Source organism: Triturus cristatus, chromosome 7 (assembly GCF_964204655.1).
Source record: "Triturus cristatus chromosome 7, aTriCri1.1, whole genome shotgun sequence".
In the NCBI taxonomy this organism is placed as follows: domain Eukaryota; kingdom Metazoa; phylum Chordata; class Amphibia; order Caudata; family Salamandridae; genus Triturus; species Triturus cristatus.
Genome location: NC_140590.1, coordinates 762,896,983 through 762,921,555, shown reverse-complemented (window position 1 = coordinate 762,921,555; position 24,573 = coordinate 762,896,983). Strand labels below are relative to the sequence as shown.

At 48.5% G+C, this 24,573-nt stretch overlaps 1 protein-coding gene across 4 annotated transcripts in view; it reads right to left on the bottom strand.

Annotated features, from left to right (window-relative positions):
- The window catches only part of HGS (hepatocyte growth factor-regulated tyrosine kinase substrate), a 289,334-nt gene that overhangs the window by 113,863 nt on the left and 150,898 nt on the right, over positions 1-24,573 (bottom strand). For all 4 annotated transcript variants that reach the window (XM_085617506.1, XM_085617507.1, XM_085617508.1 and 1 more), the window contains 4 exons: positions 18,517-18,657; positions 18,231-18,408; positions 16,812-16,945; positions 16,151-16,267 (listed from right to left, as the gene is read on the bottom strand). In XM_085617506.1, the coding sequence (XP_085473632.1) occupies positions 16,151-16,267; positions 16,812-16,945; positions 18,231-18,408; positions 18,517-18,657 (570 nt within the window). The remainder of the gene's footprint in view (positions 1-16,150; positions 16,268-16,811; positions 16,946-18,230; positions 18,409-18,516; positions 18,658-24,573) is intronic.

The following is a 24,573-nucleotide window of genomic DNA, read 5'->3' as shown; positions in this document are numbered from 1 at the left end:
CCCAGGATTTGCTTTGTTTCAGGACCCCGAGAGTGGCAGGCTCTCGACCCAGGGGCCCAGAAACATTACTGGTGGTGGCATCTGGCGAGCAGCCACTCAGCTAGGCCACTAGAGTTAGGTAGCTTTTAAGGGGACGTTTTTAACATGCCCTTAGAGTGCTTATTTCATTAAATACCAAACTAGCATCAGTGTGGGTTTAATTTGCTGAGAAGTTTGATACCAAACTTCCCAGTTTTTAGTACAGCCATTATGGTGCTGTGGAGTTCGTAATGACAAACTCGCATACCTAATACTCTTTATGGCATTACTGCACTTACAATGTCTAAGAATTGACTTAGACACTGTAGGGGTACAGGGCTCATGCATCTGTACGCTCACCACTGGTGTAGTGCACCCAGCTTGAGGAGTGGTTTACCTATACCAGGGCAGAGGGTTGTAGGCATGGCACACAGGGATGTGTGCCATGTCGACTCTTCACTTTGTTCTGCACCAAAACACGCAGCTTGCAATAGCAGTGTGTGTGTGTGTGTGTAAAGGTACAGGGCCTCTAAGAATAGCACAATAAATGCTACAGCCCTTTGAGGCCTTCCCTTGTCACATTGCCCTTGGTACCTGTGGTACCTTTTACAAAGGACTTACATGTGGCCACAGAGTTGCCAATTGAGTTTTGCAACAGTACAGTTTAGGGAATGAACATAGGCCCTGGGTACCTGGTTGGCAGGAGCCCTAGACACACTCAAACTATATCAACAGTTTGGCAAAAAGTGGGGGAAACCATGCAAAAGGGTCACTTTCCTACATAGGTTCACTCTCAGTTTCTTGTCCCTCATCTGTGACCATGAGCATGGTCATGTCAGCTCTGTCAAAAGGAATATGCTACTTACCAGTATGCATCTGTTCTTGGCATGTAGAGCTGCAGAGTCACACACTGAGGATAAGATCGCCATCTGGTGTTGGGCTCGGATGATTGCAGGTTGTTGTTGTCTTCGGAAGAAGCCTTTGGTCACGAGGTTGGTGACTCCTCCCCTGGACAACAGTGCGCATGGGCATCCACTCCATCGGCAGATTGTTTTTCGCCATGATGGGAAAAGATGGAGTATATAGAAAAGAAAGAAAGGATGTCCATGTGTAATGTCTAAGTAAGACGGATGCTGGAACAGATACAGGTCCCGGGGAGGCGGGCGGGCGTGTGTGACTCTGCAGCTCTACATGCCAAGAACAGATGCATACTGGTAAGTAGCATATTCCGTTCGAGGCATATGAGCTGCAGATCACACACTGAGGATAGATTATACAGCAGTGCTCCCCTTAGCGGTGGTCGCCTGTATCCGTTGCAGCAGCTTGAAATAAAGTTTTTAGGACAGCCTGGCCCACGGAGGCCTGTTGTTTGGCCTGCACGTCAACACAATAGTGTTTAGTGAAGGTATGCGTGGTAGACCATGTGGCTGCTTTGCAAATGTCTTCTAAGGGAATATTGCCTAAGAAGGCCATAGAAGCCCCTATTTTACGCGTGGAGTGCGCCCTAGGGGGAACTGTAAGTGTACGTTTAGCCTTGAGGTAGCATATTTGGATGCATTTAACTATCCACCGGGCTATTCCTGATTTGGAGATCGGGTTGCCTTTGTGTGGTGGCGCGAAAGCAACAAAGAGTTGTTTTGTCTTTCGAAAGGGTTTTGTCCTGTCGATGTAATAAAGCAAGGCTCTTTTAACATCTAAGGTATGTAGGGCCCTTTCAGCTACCGAGTCTGGATTTGGGAAGAAGACCGGTAGTTCTACTGATTGGTTAAGGTGGAAAGGGGAAATCACTTTTGGAAGAAATTTAGGGTTTGTCCTAAGAACCACTTTGTTACGGTGTAGTTGTAAGAAAGGTTCCTCAAGTGTAAGGGCTTGTAATTCACTTACTCTGCGCAGGGAAGTGATTGCGATAAGGAAAGCTACCTTCCATGTTAGGAATTGCAATTCACATTTGTGCATAGGTTCAAATGGGGGACCCATGAGTCTTGTTAGAACCACATTGAGATTCCACACTGGTGCAGGTGGCAATCTTGGGGGAAGAATTCTTTTGAGGCCTTCCATAAACGCTTTGATGGCTGGTACCTTAAAAAGGGACAGGTGTTGCCTATTTTGCAAGTAGGCTGCCAAGGCTGCTAGGTGTAAACGTATAGAGGAATACGCTAGATTGCATCTTTGCAAGTGTAGTAGATAGCAAATGATGTTTTGGATGGAAGCATCCAATGGATGTATGTCATTATTAGCGCAGTAGATGGCAAATCGTTTCCATTTAGCGGCATAACACGCTCTAGTAGTAGGTCGTCTGGCTTCCTTTATGATATTCATACAGTCTGGAGGGAGATTGAGGTAACCGAACTCTAGGACCTCAGGAGCCAGATCGCTAGGTTCAGTGTTTGAGGATCTGGGTGTCTGATTTCTCCATGGTTCTGGGTTAATAGATCCGGGGAGAGGCGTAGCTTTTGATGTGGAACTAAAGATAGTTCCAGAAGTGTGGTGAACCACGGTTGACGTGCCCAAGTGGGAGCCACTAGTATTAGTGTTAGTGACTGTTGTTTCAGTTTGCGTACCACAAATGGAACTAGTGGGAGAGGCGGAAAGGCGTACGCAAATCTGCCTGACCAGTTCATCCATAGGGCATTGCCCTTCGACTGTGGGTGTGGAAACCTGGCGGCGAAGGTTGGGCATTTTGTGTTTTCGGGAGTGGCGAACAGGTCTATGTCTGGTTGTCCCCACTTTTGGAAGAAGGGGAGTAGAACCTTGGGGTGTAGTTCCCATTCGTGGATCTGTTGTGTGTGGCGACTTAGGAGGTCGGCCACTTGATTGTGGATCCCTGGGAGATGTTCTGCTAACAGGTAGATGTTTTGGGGAATTGCCCATCTCCAGATTTGCTGTGCCAGTTGGGACAGTTGGAGAGAGTGTGTCCCTCCCTGTTTCTGTATATAATACATTGTCGTCATGTTGTCTGTGCGTATGAGGACAGTTTTGTTCTTTAGGTGAATTTGAAAGGATTTTAGTGCTAGGAACACTGCAAAGAGTTCCAGGTGGTTGATGTGGAGCAGTTTTTGTTGACTGGTCCATCTGCCCTGAGTGGTATGGTGAAGGAGGTGGGCTCCCCACCCCGTGAGAGATGCGTCTGTAGTTAGCACAACTTGTGGAAGAGGCTCTAAGAACGGTCTCCCTTTGGACAGGTTGATGGTGTTCCACCATTTCAGTGAGCGAAGTGAGCGACTGTCCACCAACACCAGATCGGTAAGTTGTCCGTGAGCTTGGTTCCACTGTTGTGCTAAGCATTCCTGTAAGGGACGCATTTGAAGTCGTGCGTGTGGGACTATGGAGATGCATGACGCCATCATGCCTAGGAGCTGCATGAACACTCTTGCTGGAAGAGATGGATGAGTTTGAAATTGAGAGATGAGATTTTGTATACTGGCTATCCTGGCCGTGCTGGGATAGGCAATGGCTTTGGATGTATCTATGGTTGCTCCTAGATACTGATGTAAGTGGGAAGGTTGTAGGTGGGATTTGGGGTAGTTGATAGTGAATCCCAAATCGTGGAGAGTTTGAATCGTGCGATGAGTGTGGAGAACGCATTTTTGGTATGTATTGGCTTTTATGAGCCAATCGTCCAGATAGGGGAAGACATGGATCTGTTGTCTTCTGAGATGCGCTGCCACGACTGCTAGGCACTTGGTGAACACTCTGGGTGCTGTTGTTACTCCGAATGGGAGAACTGTAAATTGATAGTGTTGCCCATCTACCACAAATCGTAGATATTTTCTGTGAGCGGGATGCATAGGGATGTGAAAGTATGCGTCCTTGAGGTCCAATGTGGCGAGGAAGTCTCCCTGTTGTAAAAGTGGGAGGACTTGTTGGAGAGTGGTCATGTGAAAATGATCCGAATGTATATACTGGTTTAGTAGTCTGAGATCCAGTATGGGCCTTAGTGTTTTGTCCTTTTTGGGAATGAGGAAGTATAGAGAATATACCCCTTTTCCCTGATGTTGAAGGGGGACTGGTTCTATCGCATGTTTTTGTAACAGGGATTGAACTTCTTGTTTGAGGAGAGAGAGATGATGCGAGGACATTGGACGTTGTTTGGGCGGTATGTTTGGGGGGGATTGTATGAGTTCGAGGCAGTAGCCAGACTGGATAATTTGTCTTACCCACCTGTCTGTGGTGATGGAAGTCCAGACAGGTAGGAATTGTTGGAGTCGCCCCCCGACCGGAGTGGAATGGTCTGGGGGGAGTGGTGGCAAGTCACTGTTTGGTGGCTGGTGAGGTGCGGGTGTTGTTGTTGTTGCCCCGCCCTCGACCTTTGTTATTGTTTCCCCTATAACCTCCCCGGAAATAACCTCTGTTAGGGGATGTTTGTCCAGAATTTTTAAAGGTGGACGTGGTCTCAGTTGATGTGTTTTTGGAGCCTCCTCTATAAAAGGAGCGACGAAAGGAACCCCGGTTTTGATGAGACTGCAGTGCTCCCATAGACTTGGCAGTTTCATTATCCTTTTTCATTTTTTCTAATGCAGTATCCACTGCAGGGCCAAATAGCTGCTCTTGGTTGAAAGGTTGAGCTAGAATTGCGGTTTGAACCTCCGGTTTAAAACCGGAAATACGGAGCCAGGCATGTCGTCTGAGTAAGACGCTAGTATTGACCGCTCTAGAAGCAGTGTCTGCTGCATCTAAGGCGCATTTAATGGAGGCATTAGATATTAATTTGCCTTCTTGGATGAGGTCAGAGGCCTGGGACTTAAAGGGTTCAGGCAGATGTTGCATAAGGTCCTCAAGTTGGTCATAATGCGCTCTATCATACCTGGCTAACAGGGCCTGGGTATTCGCAATACGCCAATGGTTAGCCGCCTGCGCGGCGACCCGTTTGCCTGAGGCTTCTAAAAGCTTAGACTCTTTGTCTGGGGGAGGCGTTTCTCCAGTTGTCTGTGAGTTAGCGCGCTTCCTGGCATTTGATACGACTAGGGAGTCTAAAGGGAGCTGGGCCTTAATGTATGCAGGGTCTTGCGGGGCTGGTCGGTACTTTTTTTCGATGCGTGGGTTGAGAACCCTAGCTCGAACAGGGTCCTTAAAGACTTCAGTAGCATGCTTTATAACCCCTTTGATCATGGGCAGTATGTGAACAGTCTTTTGTGACTGCTCAAAGGTATCAAGGAGAAAGTCCTCTTCAAGGGCGTCTGTGTGCATTGTGACGCCGTGGAATGTTGCTGCCCTATTTATAAGTTGGCCGAACCCTAGGTGGTCATCAGGAGGGGAGGGCTTGGAGGGGTAGGTAGTGGGGTCAGGCATGTCAGGTATAGGATAAGACCAGTCATCCATGGGTGCTGGGTCTGGGAACGTAAAAGGGTCGTTTGGATCAACAGGATCATTAAATAAATCAGGGTCCGCCCCTCCCCCTAAGTCATCATTATCATCCTGTGGAGGAGGTGAATGATAGGGAGATGGTAAAGGTAAAGGTAAAGGAGAGTCAGGAGGAGGAGGGGGGGACGGGTTAGGAGGTAAAACAGGAGAGGAAGGACGAAGTGGTGAAGTAGCACAGTCCTTTTTCCGTATGGGAGCTGGGGGAGGTGTAGTGTCCAGCTTCCGCTTTTTATATGGGATGGCAGTCACATGTCCCGTGTTAGGATTGATGTAGATCCGCTTTTGAGTAGGATCTGGTCGAAAAAGTTCATCTGGCTCCGAAGGTGGTGTCTGCGATGTCCGCTTCGGGTCTTTATGAGCTTTTTTCGGCGGGGACGCAGTTTTCGGCGCCGATGAATTTTTCGGGTCCGATGGATTTTTCGGAGCCGACTGAGTTTTCGGTGCCGACTGAGTTTTCGGTGCCGACTGAGTTTTCGGTGCCGATGGACTTTCAGGCATCGATGTTGAAGAACGTCTCGGTGCCGGTGGAGACTTCGGTGCCAAAGAACGTTTCTGTGCCGAAGGAGATTTCGGTCTTGGAGCCTGTTTCGGTGCCGACAGTGGGTGTTTGGGTGCCGAGGGTGTTAAAGGCACAATCAGGTGAGGTTTGCTCGAGCCCGAGCCACCCACAGGCTTAGATGTCTTCGGAGCCGGGCCCGAGGGCGGGGCTTCTGAAGAGGATTTCCGGTCGCGACTGGGCCCAGCTGGCGGAGTCTTGACCAATGCTTTTTTGGATGGGGCAGGGGCAGGGGGGGTGGTACTCACACGCTGCCCTGGAGTGATGAGGTCATCGGAATCGTCGGCCTCGGACACGATCTCGAGATCTTCGGTGTCGTCTTCGGGAACATCTTGAGCAAAGATGTCCTCCGGTTCTGGAGCTGGTTTGGCCATAATATGGCGTCGAGCTCTTCGGTCCCGGAGGGTCTTCTTCGAACGGAAAGCGGAACAAGCTGGACAGGTGGACTCGTTGTGTTCCGGCGACAGGCAGAGGTTGCAAACCTCGTGGTGGTCACTGTGGGGGAACTTCGCTCCACACTGGGGGCATTTTTTGAAGGGTGTCCTGTCCATCAGCCGCTTGCGGAACCGGTCCGAGTTGAGTTCGACGTCGATGGAATGAAGATTAAGTATTTAAAATGATTGCTAGAAGTTTTCTGCTGGAGCGGAAAAAAGTTCATCCGAACCCAATGGCGGAAAAAAACAATCTGCCGATGGAGTGGATGCCCATGCGCACTGTTGTCCAGGGGAGGAGTCACCAACCTCGTGACCAAAGGCTTCTTCCGAAGACAACAACAACCTGCAATCATCCGAGCCCAACACCAGATGGCGATCTTATCCTCAGTGTGTGATCTGCAGCTCATATGCCTCGAACTAAGGCTTTAGGCGGTAGACTTGGATCACCCTTTTGGGAGGTTTGCAACTGCCAAGGTCCACCAGATAGGTGACCTACCCTTTTCTTTCAAGGACAGGGAAGGGCCTACTCCACTTATCCTGGTGGGCCCTAGGGGCCTCAGGCTTCAATACCCATACCTTCTGCACTGGTTTTAATTCCACCAGAACAGCCTTTTGGTCATGCCACTGATTTTTGAAGCTCATTGCTGGCCTGGAGGTTTTGGCTTGCTTTCTCCATGTACTCAGAAATCCTTGAACGAAGACCAAGACAATTGTCCAATAGCTCTCTTTCGCTCTATGGAAATAAAAATTTATCTTGAGACCTCTTGAAAGAAGTCATTTTCCTCTTGGATGAAGGAGGGCATATATATATATACCGAAGCTTCATATGTACTAAAGGAGGATTCATTTGATACGATCATCCAAGGATTTGGTTTCAAACAGTGCAAGGTATTTTCCAGATACAACACATCTGGAACTAGATGACAAATTACAACCCTGATGAAGTCCTTGTAGGACGAAGCGCGATGGCTGGGTTGAAAAGGTATATTTATCTGCAAAAGGAATACAAATATATCAAGAATTTTTTCAGCATAAACCATGTGACTACTGCGCCCGATTAATGACAACTCTCCTTGATTTGGGTTGCACTGATTACAGATTGTGGTTATCAATTTGTGATTTTTTATGTCATACATGATGGAAATATTTGATTAGAAAAAGATTTGATTATGATGATTTAATACTTATTCTTCAAGAATATTGAATATGCTACTTACCAGTATGCATCTGTTCTTGGCATGTAGGGCTGCTGACATTCATATCTGTGCATACATCGCCGCCTAGTGTTGGGTCCGGATGATTGCATATTGTTGTTCTGGAAGAGTCTTCGAAGTATCACGAGATAGGTGGCTCCTCCCCTGGACTACAGTGCGCATGGGCATCCTCTCCATCCTCAGATTGTTTTTCGCCATTGTGGCAGTGATGGAGTAGATACAGTAAGTGATGACCATGCTATACAGTAATTCTGAGTGCTGCAGCCGCTACAGGCGCCGGGGAGGAGGGTGGGCGATATGAATGTCAGCAGCCCTACATGCCAAGAACAGATGCATATTGGTAAGTAGCATATTCGGTTCGAGGCATGTGGCCTGCTGAATTCATATCTGTGCATAGATTATATAGCAGTCCCTCCATTAGCGGCGGCTGCCCGGGTCAGCTGCAGCAGTCTGAAAAAGGGTCTTGAGAACAGCCTGTCCTACAGCTGCCTGCTGTTTTGAATGTACATCTACACAGTAGTGTTTAGTAAATGTATGTATAGTGGACCATGTGGCTGCTCTACATATTTCCTCTAAAGGAATGTTCCCTAGGAAAGCCATGGACGCCCCTAACTTTCGTGTTGAGTGGGCTCTTGGGGGAATCGTTAATGTGCGTTTAGCTTTTTCATAGCAAATTTGAATACATTTAACGATCCATCTGGCTATCCCTGCTTTGGAAATGGCGTTGCCCTTGTGTTGTGGAGAAAAGGCAACGAACAGTTGTTTTGTTTTCCTAAAATCCTTTCTTCTGTCTATATAGTACATGAGGGCCCTCTTTACATCTAGTGTATGGAGCATTCTCTCTGCGACATTTTCTGGATTTGGAAAGAAAACAGGCAGTTCAATAGTCTGATTCATGTGGAACTGCGATATCACTTTAGGCATGAATGTGGGGTTGGTACGTAGTACAACTCTGTTTGCGTGAACCTGTATGAATGGCTCTTGAATGGTTAGTGCCTGGAGTTCACTAACTCTTCTCAACAAAGTGATTGCCACTAAGAAAGCTACTTTCCAGGTGAGGAAGTGAATCTCACATGAATGTAGAGGTTCAAAAGGTGGACCCATCAATCTGGTGAAGACCACATTCAGGTTCCACACCGGTGCCGGTGGGTGTGTTGGAGGAATCACTCTTTTGAGTCCCTCTAAGAAGGCTTTGATGGCAGGCACTCTGAATAAAGAGAGGTGCTGCCTGTTCTGAAGATAGGCTACTATTGCGGTTAGATGTATACGGATGGAGCTGTATGCCAGATTGCATTGGTATAAGTGTAACAGGTAACAGATGATGTTCTGAATGGATGCATCCAGCGGATTAATGTCATTGTTTTTACAGTAAAATGACAAATCTTTTCCATTTAGCCGCATAGCAAGCTCTGGTCGTGGGTCTCCTGGCCTCCTTGATGATATTCATACATTCTGGAGGCAGGTTCAGGTAGCCAAACTCTAAGACTTCAGGAGCCAGATCGCCAGGCTCAGCTGTTGCAGATCTGGGTGCTGAATTTCGCCATGGTTCTGTGTTAAAAGTTTGGGTGTTAGCCACAGTCTTTGAGGCGGCACCACGGAAAGTTCTAGTAACGTGGTGTACCATGGCTGGCGTGCCCACATTGGAGCAACCAGGATGAGTGTCATTGAGTGTTGCCTTAGTTTGCGTGCCACTAGCGGTATTAATGGCGCTGGGGGAAAAGCGTACGCAAATCTGCCTGACCAGTTCATCCATATCGCATTGCCCTGCGACTGTGGATGCGGGAACCTGGCGGCAAAGCTTTGGCATTTTGCGTTTTCCCTTGTGGCGAATAGGTCTATCTCTGGATGACCCCACTGCTGGAAGTACGGTTGGAGTACTGATGGATGTAGCTCCCACTCGTGCATTTGGTGGCTGTGTCTGCTGAGCAGATCCACCATTTGGTTGTCCTTGCCTGGGAGGCGTTCTGCCATGAGGAACATGTTCCTCTGAATGGCCCACCTCCACATGCTCTGAGCCAGATGAGACAACTGTGGAGAGTGTGTTCCTCCCTGCTTCTGTATGTAGTACATGGCAGTCATGTTGTCCGTCCGGATCAACACGACTTTGTTGCACAAGTGTACTTTGAATGCCTTCATTGCCAGGAAGATTGCCATCAGTTCCAGAAGGTTGATGTGCATCTTCTGTTGCTGTGTCGTCCATAGCCCCTGCACTGTGAAATTGAGTACATGAGCTCCCCATCCCTGGAGAGACTCGTCCGCCGTCAGTATTATTTGTGGAACAGGCTCTTGGAACGGTCGGCCCTTGCAAAGGTTTTGTGGATTCCACCAATGCAGAGAGTTGTATGCCTGACCGCTCACCAACACTAGGTCTTTCAACTGTCCTTGAGTCGGATTCCATTGACGTGCCAAGCACTCCAGAAGCGGGCGCATATGTAGTCTCGCGTGCTGGACTATGAAGATGCAGGAGGCCATCATGCCTATCAACTGCATGAACACTCGCGCTGGAAGGGAGTGTTGAGGTTTGAACTTTGTGATCAGCAGTTGCATGCTGTTGATCCTCACTAAATTTGGCTGAGCTTTGGCTGCCAGAGTGTCTATGGTCGCGCCCAGGTACTGCCGTACGTGGGCGGGTTGAAGATGTGACTTTGGATAATTTAGTGAGAATCCCAGACTGTGAAGAAGGTGAATGGTGTGGGATATGTGGCTGGCACACTGCTGGGCTGACTTTGCCTGAACAAGCCAGTCGTCCAGGTAAGGGAATACGTGAATGTGCTGTCTCCTTAAGTGTGCAGCCACTGTCGCTAGGCACTTGGTAAAGACTCTGGGCGCCGTTGTTACTCCGAAAGGGAGTACTTTCAACTGATACTGCTGATCCTGAAGAGTGAACCTGAGATATGCCCAGTCGGGTCCGCGGGGCCCGAAGGCGCGCCAGCGGGCGTCGACGGCGGAGCCAGGTTCCTCATGGCCGAGAGGAAGGCACTGACTTCCGCCGGCGTCGCGTCAGTCCCAGGGACCGGCGGGTATGGGGACTTGCGCTGGAGCCGCGGGGGTGGAACCACCCTGACCCTCGGCCGAGTCGCGCGACCGGCGAGGGGAGTCCGAAGAGCGGTGTCGCCTCTTGGACTTCTTGGAGTGCTTCGACTTACCCGAAGACTTGGAGCCAGACGATCGATGATGACGTCGGCTGCGGCTCCGCGACCGATCCTTGGACCGCCTCCTGGACCGGGATCGAGAGGGGCGCGGAGCCGAGTGGCGAAGCTCGAGAAGCTTACGGGACCGCTCCCGTCTAGCCTTCGAGGTCAGGGCCTTGCAGTCCGAACACGACTCCGCGTCGTGGTCGAGGCCCAAGCAGTAAATGCACCGGTGGTGATGGTCCGTAACCGACATCAAGCGGTTGCAGTCAGCACAGGCTTTAAAACCAGGCATCCTACCGGCACCGGAGTCGAGACAAGATCAAAAAGGATCGAAAAAAGTTAGTCAAAAAGTGACTAAAGGGGTAGCTCTCCCGGATCTGCGCTTACTGGCGCGGAAAAAAGAAGAACTGACGTCAGCGCGCGAGGGCGGCGTCTAAGTACTCTGACGACGTCATTCCGGCGCACGACGCCGACGACTGACGCGGAGCCACAGACGACGCCTAGCGACGCGCAAGGGGTATTGCGGACGAAAAATCTTCCGGATCCAGTCTGACGCCTGGGGATATTCTAAGGTGAGGAATCTAACTAACGTGTTTCTTTCAGATCAAGCCAGTCGTCCAGGTAAGGGAATACGTGAATGTGCTGTCTCCTTAAGTGTGCAGCCACTGTCGCTAGGCACTTGGTAAAGACTCTGGGCGCCGTTGTTACTCCGAAAGGGAGTACTTTGAACTGATAATGCTGATCCTGAAGAGTGAACCTGAGATATTTTCTGTGTGATGGGTGTATGGGTATGTGGAAATACGCATCCTTCAAATCCAGTGTTGCTAGGAAGTCCCCCTGACTGAGTAACGGCAGAACCTGCTGGAGGGTGAGCATATGAAAATGCTCTGACAGAATGTATTGGTTGAGAGGTCTCAGGTCCAGTATAGGTCTGAGAGACCCGTCCTTTGTTGGGATCAAGAAGTACAGAGAGTACACTCCTGACCCTCGTTCTACAGGCACGAGCTCTATGGCTCCTTTCTGCAGCATACTTAGTACTTCCTGCTGCAATAATGCCAAGTGCTCTGCGGACATAGGATGGTGTCTTGGTGGTATGTTGGGTGGATTGGATGTTAATTCCAGACAATAACCGTACTGGACAATTTCTCTGACCCACCTGTCTGTTGTGATGGATCTCCAGACTGGCAGGAACTGTTGGAGTCTCCCCCCGACCGGTGTTATGTGGTCGGGGGGCAGTGACAAGACGTCACTGTTTGTTATTGGCAGAGGACCTGGTGTTGTTGTGTCCTCGTCCTCTGCCTTTAATGCTGGATCCACGATATCCACCCCTATTGTTCTTATTATAGGTACTCTGGGTACCTCCTTTATTGTACTGCTGCTGGGACCCCTGACCTCTAGCTGCTCCTCTATTCCCGGGGCGACGAAAGGAGCCACTCCGAAACTGCTGCGACTGTAGAGCCCCCATAGATTTCGCAGTTTGTGTCCTTTTTAATCTTTTCTAGTGTAGTGTCAACCTCGGGGCCAAATAAAAAGTCTGGGTTGACTGGTTGATTCAAGATATTATTTTGAATTTCAGGTTTGAAACCTGATATTCTCAGCCATGCGTGCCTCCTCAACATCACACTAGTGTTGATTGCTCTTGCTGCAGTGTCAGCTGCATCTAGTGCGCATTTGATGGACGCATTTGTAATGAGTTGTCCCTCTCTGATGAGGAGCTCCGCTCCATCTTTGTAGTCATCTGGTAGGTGTTCTAGCAGTGTTTCTAGGGTATCGTAGTGTGACCTGTCGTATCTGGCCAGGAGTGCCTGAGTGTTGGCAATGCGCCAGATGTTTGCTGCTTGTGCTGCTATCCTTTTTCCTGATGTTTCTAGCACTTTGCACTCCTTGTCCGGAGGAGGAGCATCACCGGTAGTTTGCGAGTTAGCTCTCTTGCGAGCATTAGAAACTACCATGGAGTCCAACGGCAATTGACCCTTAATGTACATTGGGTCTCCTGGGGCTGGTTTGTATTTTTTCTCTATTCTCGGGTTCAATACCCGTGCTCTGGTTGTCTCCTTAAAGATGTCCTTAGCATGTTTAATAACCCCTTTTAACATTGGTAGAGTCTTGACCGTTCTTTCTGATGTGGAGAACGTGTCCACCAAGAAATCCTCCTCCACAGAGTCAGAATGAAGTTCCACTCCGTGATTGGCAGCCGCTCTTTCAATGAGGGCGTTAAAAGCAGCAGTATCTTCAGTGGGAGATGGTTTTATATTATAAAGATGAGTGTCAGGAGCATTTTGTGGGTCTCCTGGGTCATTAGGGTCTCCCCATGCTTGATCCTGGTCTTGCGGTCGTTCATCTGGGTCATTATCCACAGGATAAGTGGTATCCTCAGTATAGCCCTCTCCTGCATCCGCCTCCGAGTGTGCGGGAGAAAAGGATGGTGGTTCCTGATCATATGTGTGGTAAGGTTCTACAAGCACTGGTGTCGAACCAGACGCCATTTTCCTTTTTAGTGGAATTTTGTATGAGTCCAAAGCCTTTTCTGGAACAATTCTCCGCTTGCGGAGCAACAGTCTACCAGTGTCGACGTCGATAAACTGGTCCTGTGAGTCTTCGACATCAGTTCTTTCTGTGGACACTGTTCTTGGTTGTTCGATACTCTTCCTAAGTTCGAACATCTTAGGTGCCCCCAGTGGTGACAATCCAAACTTGATCGGTGCCGGCGCCGATTGAGCCTTGGCGGCTTTGTTCGGTTCGGGACCCGTTTTCGGTTCGAGAGTGTCCCGTTCCCGGATGCGCTTTAGGGACTCCGACACCTGCTGCAACGTGAATGCCGACGGTGCTTTTGATCCGACAGGCTCTTTGGAGACAGGCCTCGACGCGGTCTCCGGTTTCTTTCCAGTCTTCGGGGCTTCGATCCGAAGTTTGGGATCGACGCCTTGTTGATCCAGTATTTTGGCAGTCTCAGCACTCCTCGGTGTTGATGTAGTCGGATCGACCACCTTGACCTTGGTTGTTGGTGCCCCTACCTTCGGTGCTATAGGCCTCTGCGTCTTCTCGGGACCGAGGGCCTTCTTCTGTTTCTCGGTGCCGAAGTCCTTTTTTGGTTTCTCGGTACCGAAGTCCTTCTTTGTTTGTTTGGCTCCGATGTCCTTCTTTTGTGTCGACGGATTGGAAGGTTTCGATGCCTTCGATCTGACCTGAACCAGTTGCACTTTCGGTTTCGATTTGACCGGTGCAGGTTTTGGTTTCGATTTCACGGAATCGACTCCAGTCTTTTTCGATAATTCTGGCTCTTTTGAAATGTTCGAAGCCGGGCCTTCAGGCGGGGCTGTAGAACGATCCGACCAATCTTGGGTAAGGCCCGCAGGCGATCCCTCGACCTGAGCCTTATCAAGACTATCTCCCTCGGACTCCGCATCGACGGATTGGCCTAGCTCCTCGCCTGAGCTATCTTCGTCTCCTACCTCGTCGACGACTTCTTCGTCCTCGAAGATCTCCTCATCATCGTCGTCATATTGGGATTCATGCTCCGAAGCAGGGCCCGATTCTACCTCTTCGACGCTCTCGACTTCTTCATCCTCGGTGCTGAATGTGTTAACCGGGTTAGGCGCCGATTTTTTGGCCTCCAATCTAGCCGCTCGTCTATTCCGAAGGGTCTTTTTTGACCGGAACCGGGCGTAGGCCATACACCTGGTCTCATCATGATCCGGTGATAAACATTTGTTACACACCAGATGGACATCAACGTGTGGATATTTTGCGTGACATAGAGGACATCTCTTGAAGGGAGTCCTCGATTCCATCTTCGAACGTCGATCGATGTTCGGACCGAAACTAGGTCCGAGAAGGGTGAATAAGTTCGAGAACAAGTATAATAATTTATCGATACCGAACGCTAACAATACCGACGATATCTAAAGGCTTTTGGCATTAAATAAAGTTTTCCTAACTTGAGCTAAGATAAGCACATCCAAACCCAATGGCGGAAAAAAACAATGTGAGGATGGAGAGGATGCCCATGCGCACTGTAGTCCAGGGGAGGAGCCACCTATCTCGTGAAACTTCGAAGACTCTTCCAGGACAACAATATGCAATCATCCGGACCCAACACTAGGCGGCGATCTATGCACAGATATGAATTCAGCAGCCCACATGCCTCGAACCATATGTTCAGATAACAGACGTTCCGGTGCCATCTTCCTTCACCACCAGTGTTGGTTTTGGTGACCCTTGTTTTGACCCAGTGGTCTGCCTTCTTCCCCAACTCTTGGGGAGAAAGTGGACCTAGGTCTACCAGGAAGTGTAGTAGTTTCTCTTGGTGACTATTACTCAAAAGATGCTCCTTCACAATCAGTTTATACAGCCCTTCAAAATCATCTACATTGTTACCATCTGACTAACCTCCTAGTGTTTTTACTGAGAAATCTAAAAAAATCTACCCATGTTTGGCCCAGGTTTTCATAGCCTCCTTGAATCTGATCCTATGCTCCGCAGTGCTGGCACAAGCGAGATGCCAATTCTATGTAACACAAAGTGAAATGATCCTCACTATTCCACAATCAACCCAAGAAACATGAGCCCACTTCTTCCAAGATTTAGATATGATGATAGCAATGGACTTGATTTACAAGGTCTGGACAAAACTCTACTGGAGACAGCAGGAAGACAGTCTAGCCACAGGGACATGTGTAAAAAGGGCCATAAACTAGAATTACACTGCTGCCTTCGTCAGTCACTGCAAGTGTGGGTTGGAGGCAGTGTCCACACATTCTCATAAAGGAGGTTAGTTTGTGCGCTGTCCAGCAAAGCACAGCTTTAGTGCAACAACGCCAAAAGTTTAACACCTTCAGAGCTCTTGCAGGATGGTTGAATCCACGAGAGGAAAACCAAAGGGTAAGATTGAAACACGGAGAAGGGAAGGTCAATACACCTTTCCAAAATAATGTAGAGAATGTTTGTTCCCAAAAACCCATTCCCAGCTCTGCCAATGCACCTCAACCTTTAATGTTCTAGCACTATCACATACAGAGTCCGCTAAAGCATCAGCGCCCTGTCAGATAGCTCTGAATCTCCAGATTTAAGCTCAGATACTTGTAAAACTCTACACCCGCACGTATAATTGAGCTAATCGGTGCATACAGAATGACATACGAGGACATGTTGCTCAGATTGATGCTGGGGATACTTGTAAGGACCAATACACACTGCTACTGAACAGGGACCTGCAGACAAAAATTCCAACAAATGCTGCCTTGTAGAGACCGCATACTTGAAACTATTTTCACTATTGCTTCAAAAGGCATGTTTACATAAAAACACTCAATGTATGCTTCTCATTGTAAAGTTATATATGAAAACACCCCCACTAGCGATTTGCCAGACATGGACTTACAATAAAACAATATCATCAACATCCCCAGTGGTTGGCTATGCCATGACACTAACCTGCATGTTATACTGTGGGTAGCCCAGAGATACCGATTGGCCCCCCATGTAGCCAATCCCAGCAGGCTGAGGATTCTGGGGAAGTTGAGGTACATTCTGAGGCTGGGTGGGAGCATTCTGTGAAAGGGAATACAGGAGAGATATGAGTGCACGATCTATCCTCCTCAAGCCTCCCCACGTCCCACCCTTTTCACTTTTAATCCACTCCCTCTCTTCACCTCACCATGCCACACCCTTGACCTCTATCCACATACTTTCTGCCACCCATTTTTTACCCTACATCATCCTCGCTCAACGTCATTAACACTCACCACAATACTGCCACTATGCCTCCCCTCCTACACTTTCCTGATGATCAACTGTTCTCCTTCCTAGATTCCCCACCATACTCTCTCCAGCACACTAGAATGGAAATAATCTTGATACCAATTCTGCTCCATAGCAGAAATTCTGCTCCTAGCCCAAAGGCTAACATGTAGGTATTTCTCATTGCACCACCTTCTCAAAAAAAGATCAGTATTACCTAAGGGAGAGCTTTTATAAACCTTCTAAAGACCTTGTTCCTCTCGCATGATCCAGTAACTTTAATAACCCCACATGCATAAAAGCATTGATGTCCCCTGGCACATTCCCGACTTCAAATAGCCATTCTTGCACTTGCCTGATAAGGTTGCGTCGGTGTTGGCTGGTAAGAGGTGTATGCTGGGTTGGTGTTGGGCCCTGCCTGGCCTTGCTGCGAGACCTGACCAGGGCCGGATCCTGGTTGGTACATGTAAGGTCCTACCATTGTCTGATCTATCACCATCACAAACAAGAGTAGACAAATACTAGATTAGCTTTCAGAGAATCCTTCAATTTCCCCCAAATGATATTAACTAGGCTCATTCCTCATAAACACACCCTACATTTCCAAACATGTCTCTTTAATTACCTCCAACAGTTCTTCAGAAAAAGACCCTGTTAAAAACACCATTCAGAATAGGGTTTTAACGGCTATTTTCGGTAAATCTATAATCTAGCCAACAACACCCTCACCCATCTCTTCTTAAGTCTCACAACCTCACAGGCAGTGAAGAACAAAGCTGGAGGAAAACCCCAGAAGAACGATTCAGACAATCCCTACCCTTAGCATCTCTGTCCCATAAGTCAGCAAAATGAACTGCCTCCAACAGTGTACATAATAACTTACTTGGGGAGGGTTCTCTAGGATAGTATTTTAGAATCTTCAGTACTTGGGGTTCCGCAACTAACTTTCTGCCACTAAACAGCACATATAAGGAGTGAGCTGACCCTTTTTTCGGATGTTATACATCATCTATTGGCCGGTGTCCCAATATTGGTAGAATGTACTTGGTGACCTTTTAAAAACTCAAAGGTAATTAAACATTCCAATAAGTTTGACCTGATAAGCCTTGAACTGCGCCTGCATTCAGGTTATTTTTTGAGAGTCAATCTCCAGTTAGCAGGTTTTCAAGGTCTCTAGACATTTTTTATACTGAGTGATATTTTGCACGTATGAACTGCTTAAATGCTTATATTTTGAATAAGGGGTAGTACCGGTGTACAAAATAAATGTACACAAACACAAAAGCACATTTGGGGAATTGCACGAAGAAAGAACAAAATCAGCAAGCAGTCATTTATGAGCTTGTATTTAGAGATCACGGGTTCACAGGAAGTCTGCAAACACAAGGAGATGATGGACGGCGCGCTGAAACTTTTCAGACACTCACCCCCAGTCACAGATCTGGGTTGAATCCATCATCATTCTTTAGCTCAATTCGCCACCTCAGTTAAGACCCAGCTATATGCAAATCAGTCTTGACCTTGTGCCTCATGGGTACAGTCCAGCCCGAACTGCCAAGCCGTAGGTTTATCTGGGTCTCTTTCCTTATCTTGCAATGAAAGTGACCTAATGCAGCACTACCCTGTCTTGCACTGAACTTTCTGATGGGAAGAGAATGGTTAAGATGCTTGTGCTGTGTAGTTCATGCTCTGAGCTAGGATGTCTGGGTGAGTGATTGTCAAGGAACCTTGCTGTCTTGCACTGCCTGGTTTGAACTGATCTAGTGGTAGTTACCTGATCCTGCAACTGGCAGCGACTGGTACGGTGCTGTGCCAGCTTGCGTTGGTTGGTTCATGTAGACTGTATGCATCGGCGATCCTTCAACTGAGCCAGACGGACTGAAAGTGGCAGGAAAATTAGAAGGTCCCGATTGCTGGTACATCACTCCACCTGTGGAAGGAAGGGACTGCAGCTACAGAGGAAAAAAAAGGGAGAACATATTATACTCACCACGTGGTCAGGGTGAGGGGACCGGCTGGGTCGGGAGAGACTTTGCAGACTAGATAAAATGTGCTTGTACCTGAGCATAGGGTAGGGAGAACGCTGGCATTTGAGCTCTCATTTGAATGGTCTGCTTCTGCTGCTCCAGTCGCATTTGTCGCTCCTTCTCTTGCTCCTGCAGGCGCTGGATTGCCAGCTGACGTTGCATAACTAGATACTCCTATAGGAAGGTAAACAGAGTCACAAATATCCTAACTATTCAGCGCCTGACAATCCATAGAGATGCCATCCACCAGAAATATATACACTTCCATCCCCATTCACCCGTTGATGGGAATTAATGCATCTGCCCCACCTGAAATCCTTACTACAGAATATTTTTAATTGCTCAGCAGATCTAAACATCTGTCCCAAATTCACTTCAACATCTGTCCGCAATTCACTTCACTGCCCACCAGGAATCTATGCACTACCCCCCCCCCCCCCATTCATGGTCATTCAGAAATGTATACTACTTCCTTCTCTATTGAAAAATCTCCTCTTCTTTGTAAAATACCGAAGGCCCTGGCTGTATCTGTGTCTGTTTTAATAGCTTGAAGAGCAACATGCATGTTTACCAAATTATGTGCTGTCAATTAAAAGGCATATCCAGGACTTTGTACTGGACCTATCCCCTTAAGGAAGTGCTCTTAAAACAACAGCTTCTGCTCAACACTGATCGTGTCCCCAACCAGTGCTGAATGCATCTAATGCTGCATCGAAAAAAAGCCGAATATGCGTCCTCCCCTCCCTTGATGATAAAAGTAGTTTGTTTGCAGTATTCTTCCATTCGCTTTTTCATCACTGGGACAATGTCATGCAATAGTTGTCTCTCGTAACTCTTAACTGGATAGTATGGTGGTGGCATTAGCCATCTTCACTGGTGTCACTGTGAAGACACGGATTCTCTAGACCAATGTATTTAGGCACTTACATTCATAGTTTGTAGTGACTAAGCATGGTGCCAATGGGTTTCATGATATTACCATATAGGTTTTCATTTAGTTTAGTACACAGGCAGGTGCAGAGTGTGGAGCTCTATACTCCTTAATAGATCTTTGAGAACTATCTTTGAAATTGACAGGAATGAGGTTTACTCAGCAACTGGTAACTTACAATGCTGTGAGGCTCAATAACTCAGACAGTAGAAATTATGGATATTGTCCATTGGTTCTGGGCTAGGATTCACAGTCAGAACGTACAATTCCCATTTTTGGTCATCATTGTCTGGAATAACACCTCCTAGTGACTGGAATTGGCCTCAATGTCTGTGTATTGAGATGAGTCTTGATTTCTAGGTGGGGCTATTTCCTTCAAAGATACTAAAACAGGCGGCAGAGTCAACATATTTAACAGTGGTGTCTCTGGGTTCAGCAAGTTGCCTTGATGGCATCTGAGGTGGTATTTGATAAGCAGGTAGGACATTCTTTCATAGAAGTCTTTAATCATTTGCTTCATTGCGTCTAAAACATCCAATAGGATTTGAACCATTGGCGGGTGTGGGTACCTTGGAAGGTGCCTTAACGACTGAAGCTCACCTTGTCCCCAAGGCTCCTGATGTTGAAGGTCTTCCCCCACACCGTGTCTCCTGGTACTTAATGTCCATCAAGATCAAGAAGACATTCTGCTTGAAAGCACGAGTCAGAATAAAGTTCCTACTCATCAGAACAAATGTGATCCCACAATCACTATCTTTCTGAATAACTCTAAAAAAAAAAATCTTTTTATTGTGCATTTATCACAGACGAAAAATACAGAGAACATAACCTAGAACAACCGGTTGCTGTGGCATCGAGCACCTTAGAATAATTAAAGTGGCAGACTTTGACAGTATGTGGGACTCGGTTCCATGGATGCTATGGCTCTGCCCCAGGTATGCATGTGGCCAGGTCTCACTGGGACATCCCACCCCCTAAACTCTTTTCAGCTGCCGGGCGCATTCCCCTCCAAGAACAATTCTCAGGAGGCTGCCACCTTCACTCTCCCTCTACCTCCAAGGACCAGTCATATCTTTGAGAATTTACAGGGCAGCCTCTTGCTTGGTAAATCCGTTCTTCCGCCTGCTGGCACCATTCCATATTGGCTAGCCAGGCTTGTCGAGCCGTGCAACTGCCAGTGCAGTGTTAAAGAGCACAAGCTTATATTTCTCCAGGGTTACCTTCCCTCAGATTCCCAGAAAAATCAGCATGAGTGAGCCCCACCTCCGAATGTCTAAGCTGTACTCTGGTCCAGAACACCCTCACTCTCAGGCACCCACAGAGCGTGTGCACCAGTGTTCCCGGCTGACCACATCGCCTCAGGCATCGGTCCGTGTCACTTAACCCCCCATAGGGTGGAGCTTCATACGTGTGAAATATGCCCGGTGCAACAACTCCATGGTTCTGGGTTAAGAGGTGTGGAGAGAGGCGTAAGTTTTGGTGGGGTACTACAGATAGTTCCAGCAGTGTGGTGTACCACGGTTGTCTGGCCCAAGTTGGAGCTACTAGGATTAGTGTGAGGGAGTGTTGCTGTAGTTTGCGCACCACTAGTGGAATGAGTGGGAGAGGCGGAAAAGCGTACGCAAATCTGCCTGACCAGTTCATCCATATCGCATTTCCTTTGGACAATGGGTGTGGATATCTGGCGGCGAAGTTTGGGCATTTGGTGTTTTCGTGGGTGGCGAAGAGGTCCATCTGTGGATGCCCCCACATCTGAAAGTACGGGTGTAGAACTTGTGGGTGGAGTTCCCACTCGTGGATTTGTTGTGTTTGTCTGCTTAGCAGATCTGCCATAGTGTTTTGGACTCCTGGAACATGCTGAGCTAGGAGAAAGATTTTTTGGGGTATGGCCCATCTCCATATGCTCTGTGCTAGCTGAGAGAGCTGTGGAGAGTGTGTGCCGCCTTGTTTTTGAATATAGTACATGGCTGTCATGTTGTCTGTGTGGATTAGGTCTGCCTTGCCTGAAATCTGTGTTTGAAAAGATTTTAGTGCTAAGAAGATTGCTAGTAACTCCAGATGGTTGAAGTGGAGTAACTTTTGTTGAGGTGTCCATGTGCCCTGCACGGTGAGATGTAATAGATGAGCTCCCCAGCCGGAGAGCGATGCGTCTGTGGTTAGTACTATCTGGGGAACCGGGTCGGGAACGGTCGACCTGTGGAAAGGTTTGTGGTGGTCCACCACTGCAGAGAGCGATGGGTGCGACCATCTACCAACACCAGATCTGTTAATGGACCCTGGGCCTGGTTCCATTGGCGCGCTAAGTACTCTTGGAGAGGACGCATCTGTAGTCTTGCGTGAGGTACTATGAAGATGCAAGAGGCCATCATCCCCATTAGTTGCATAAACACCCGAGCTGGAAGGGAGTGTTGTGCTATGAATTTTGCGCGTAGAGCCTGAATTCTTGCAATCCTGGCAGGATTGGGGTAGGCGAGCGCTTTTCAGGTGTCTATAGTGGCACCTAGATATTGTTTTATGTGGGATGGTTGTAGATGGGACTTTTCGTGGTTTACCGTGAAGGCTAGCTGGTGAAGTAGCTGGATCGTGGTGTGTGTGTGTGTGTGTTGTACACACTGATTGTATGAACTGGCTTTTATCAACCAGTCGTCTAGGTATGGGAAGACATGAATGTGCTGTCTTCGCAGATGTGCTGCCACCACTGCGAGGCACTTGGTGAATACTCGTGGTGCGGTTGTGACTCCGAACGGGAGCACTTTGAATTGGTAGTGTTGGCCGTCCACTACAAATCTGAGGTACTTCCTGTGAGCGTTGTGCACTGGGATGTGGAAATAAGCGTCTTAAAGGTCCAAAGTTGTGAGGAAGTCGTTTTGGGAAAGTAGCGGAAGTACCTGCTGAAGCGTCACCATATGAAAATGGTCTGAGTGTATGTATTTGTTTAGGGGCCGAAGGTCTAGGATGGGCCGTCGAGTCTTGTCCCTTTTTTGTATGAGAAAATATAGGGAGTAGACCCCCATATTTTGTTGGTTGGTAGGAACGTGTTCTATTGCCTTTTTGTCTAGGAGGGAGATTATCTCCTGCTTGAGTAGCAGTAGATGTTCTGGTGACATTGGGCGTTGACTGGGTGGAATTTCTTTGGGGGGGGGGGGGGGGGGGTAGATATTAGTTCTAGGCAGTAGCCTGACTGAATTATTTGTGTTACCCATTTGTCAGAGGTGATGGTAGTCCAGACCGGAAGGAAATGTTGGAGTCTGCCCCCGACCGGAGTGGGATGGTCTGGGGGAAGTGGAGGAAAGTCATTGGGTAGGCGCGGTGGCAGAGCGGGAGGTGTTTGTTTTGCCTCTGCCTTTGTTATTGTTGCCCCTGTAGCCGCCCCTTTGGTAACCCCTTGTGAAGGTGGACTGAGTAGGGGATTTGTATGAAGTGGAAGCGGTGTCTGAGGAGTAGCCTCTGGATGTGCTCCGAAAGGAAGAGCGGCAAAAGGAGCGTATAGGAGGGTGAGATTGTAAGGCTCCCACAGATTTTGCCGTGTCAGTGTCCTTTTTCATTTTCTCTAGGGCGTCATCCACTTTTGGGCCAAACAAATGTTCCTGGTCAAAGGGATGGTTGAGGATGGAGGCTTGTACCTCAGGTTTAAAACCTGATATCCTTAGACAGGCATGGCGACGGAGGAGGACACTAGTATTGATGGCCCTAGAGGCTGTGTCTGCTGCATCTAAGGCACAACGTATGAAGGCGTTAGTAATTGTTTTGCCCACCTGAATTAGCTCATTGGCCCTAGCTTTGTATTTATCAGGGAGATGATGCATTATGGCTTCTAGCTCGTCATAATGGGCCCGGTCATACCTCGCTAGTAGTGCTTGTGTATTGGCGATACGCCATATATTGGCCGCTTGAGATGCAGTACGCTTGCCTGATGCGTCCAAGAGTTTAGACTCTTTGTCCGGTGGTGGTGTGTCGCCCGACGCTTGGGAGTTGGCCCTTTTCCGTGCTGTGGATACTACCAGGGAATCTAGTGGCGCTGGCCCTCGGATGTAGGAGGGATCTGTTAGGGTGGCTTTATACTTCTTTTCAATGCGCGGGTTAATGACTCTGGCCCTAACTGGGTCCTTAAAGATCTCCGGCGCATGTTTTATAACGCCTTTAAGCATAGGCAATATGGAGGTGGTCCTATGTGTGGTATCAAATGTATCTAGAAGGAAATCCTCCTCCACTGGGTCGGTATGTAAATCTACCCCATGGTAGTGTGCTGCCCTTTGCAGTAAATGGTTGAACCCCAAGGAGTCTTCTGGTGGAGAAGGTCTGGAAGGGTAAAGATCGTCTTGTGGGACGTTAGGGATATCAGGGACATTATAATTGTTCCATGGGTCTGGGGATCCTGTGGGAGTGGGGTCCCCTGTAGGTATATTTTGGAGCACATCCCCTATGTCATCGTATGGATCCCCTTGATCATCATCATCCGGGGTCGGGGAATGATGGGGTGGAGAAGGTGGAGGGGGGAAGGAGGAGGAGGTGGTGGAGGTGGGGAAGGTATTCTGAAAGGGGAGGTAGCAGAGTCCTTCCTTTTTGGAGGTGGAGGCGGAGCAGGTTTCTCTCTCTCTTTTTGATAGAGAGCATCAAATGTCCAGTTTTGGGATCCTTAGTGAGTGTTTTCTGTAAGGGATCCGGTGCGAATAGCTCTGGAGAGGTTGGTTGGTCCGTCGACGCCGAAGGCGTCGGGCCGTTGGTTTCTTAGGTTTGTCGGTGCTGGTTCGTTGTTTGGAACCATGCTTGGAAAGCTCCGATTGTTTAGTAGGCGCCGAGATGGATTTCGGCTTCGAAGTGTCGGTGGCCTTGTGTGCTTTTGTCGGTACCGAAGATGGGGTCGGTGCCCAGGAGCTGGGTCTCGACCCCGAGTGTTTCGGTGTGGGGCTCGGTGTCGAGATGGAGGCCGGTTTCTTTTTCGGTGCCGAAGAGTGTTTATCGGCTCCGACGGTGGGCTAGCTCGAGCCCCCCGAAGGCTTAAATGGCTTCTTTACCGGTCCCGAAGGTGCGGTGTGGGAAGCAGTGTCTTTGGTCTTGCTTAGGCCTGAAGATGAAGGCGTGACCAAAGCCTTTTTCGGTGCCGGCGGGGGGGGGGAGGGGGGGGGGGGGGGGAAGTGATGTCCTCCACATCTGAATAG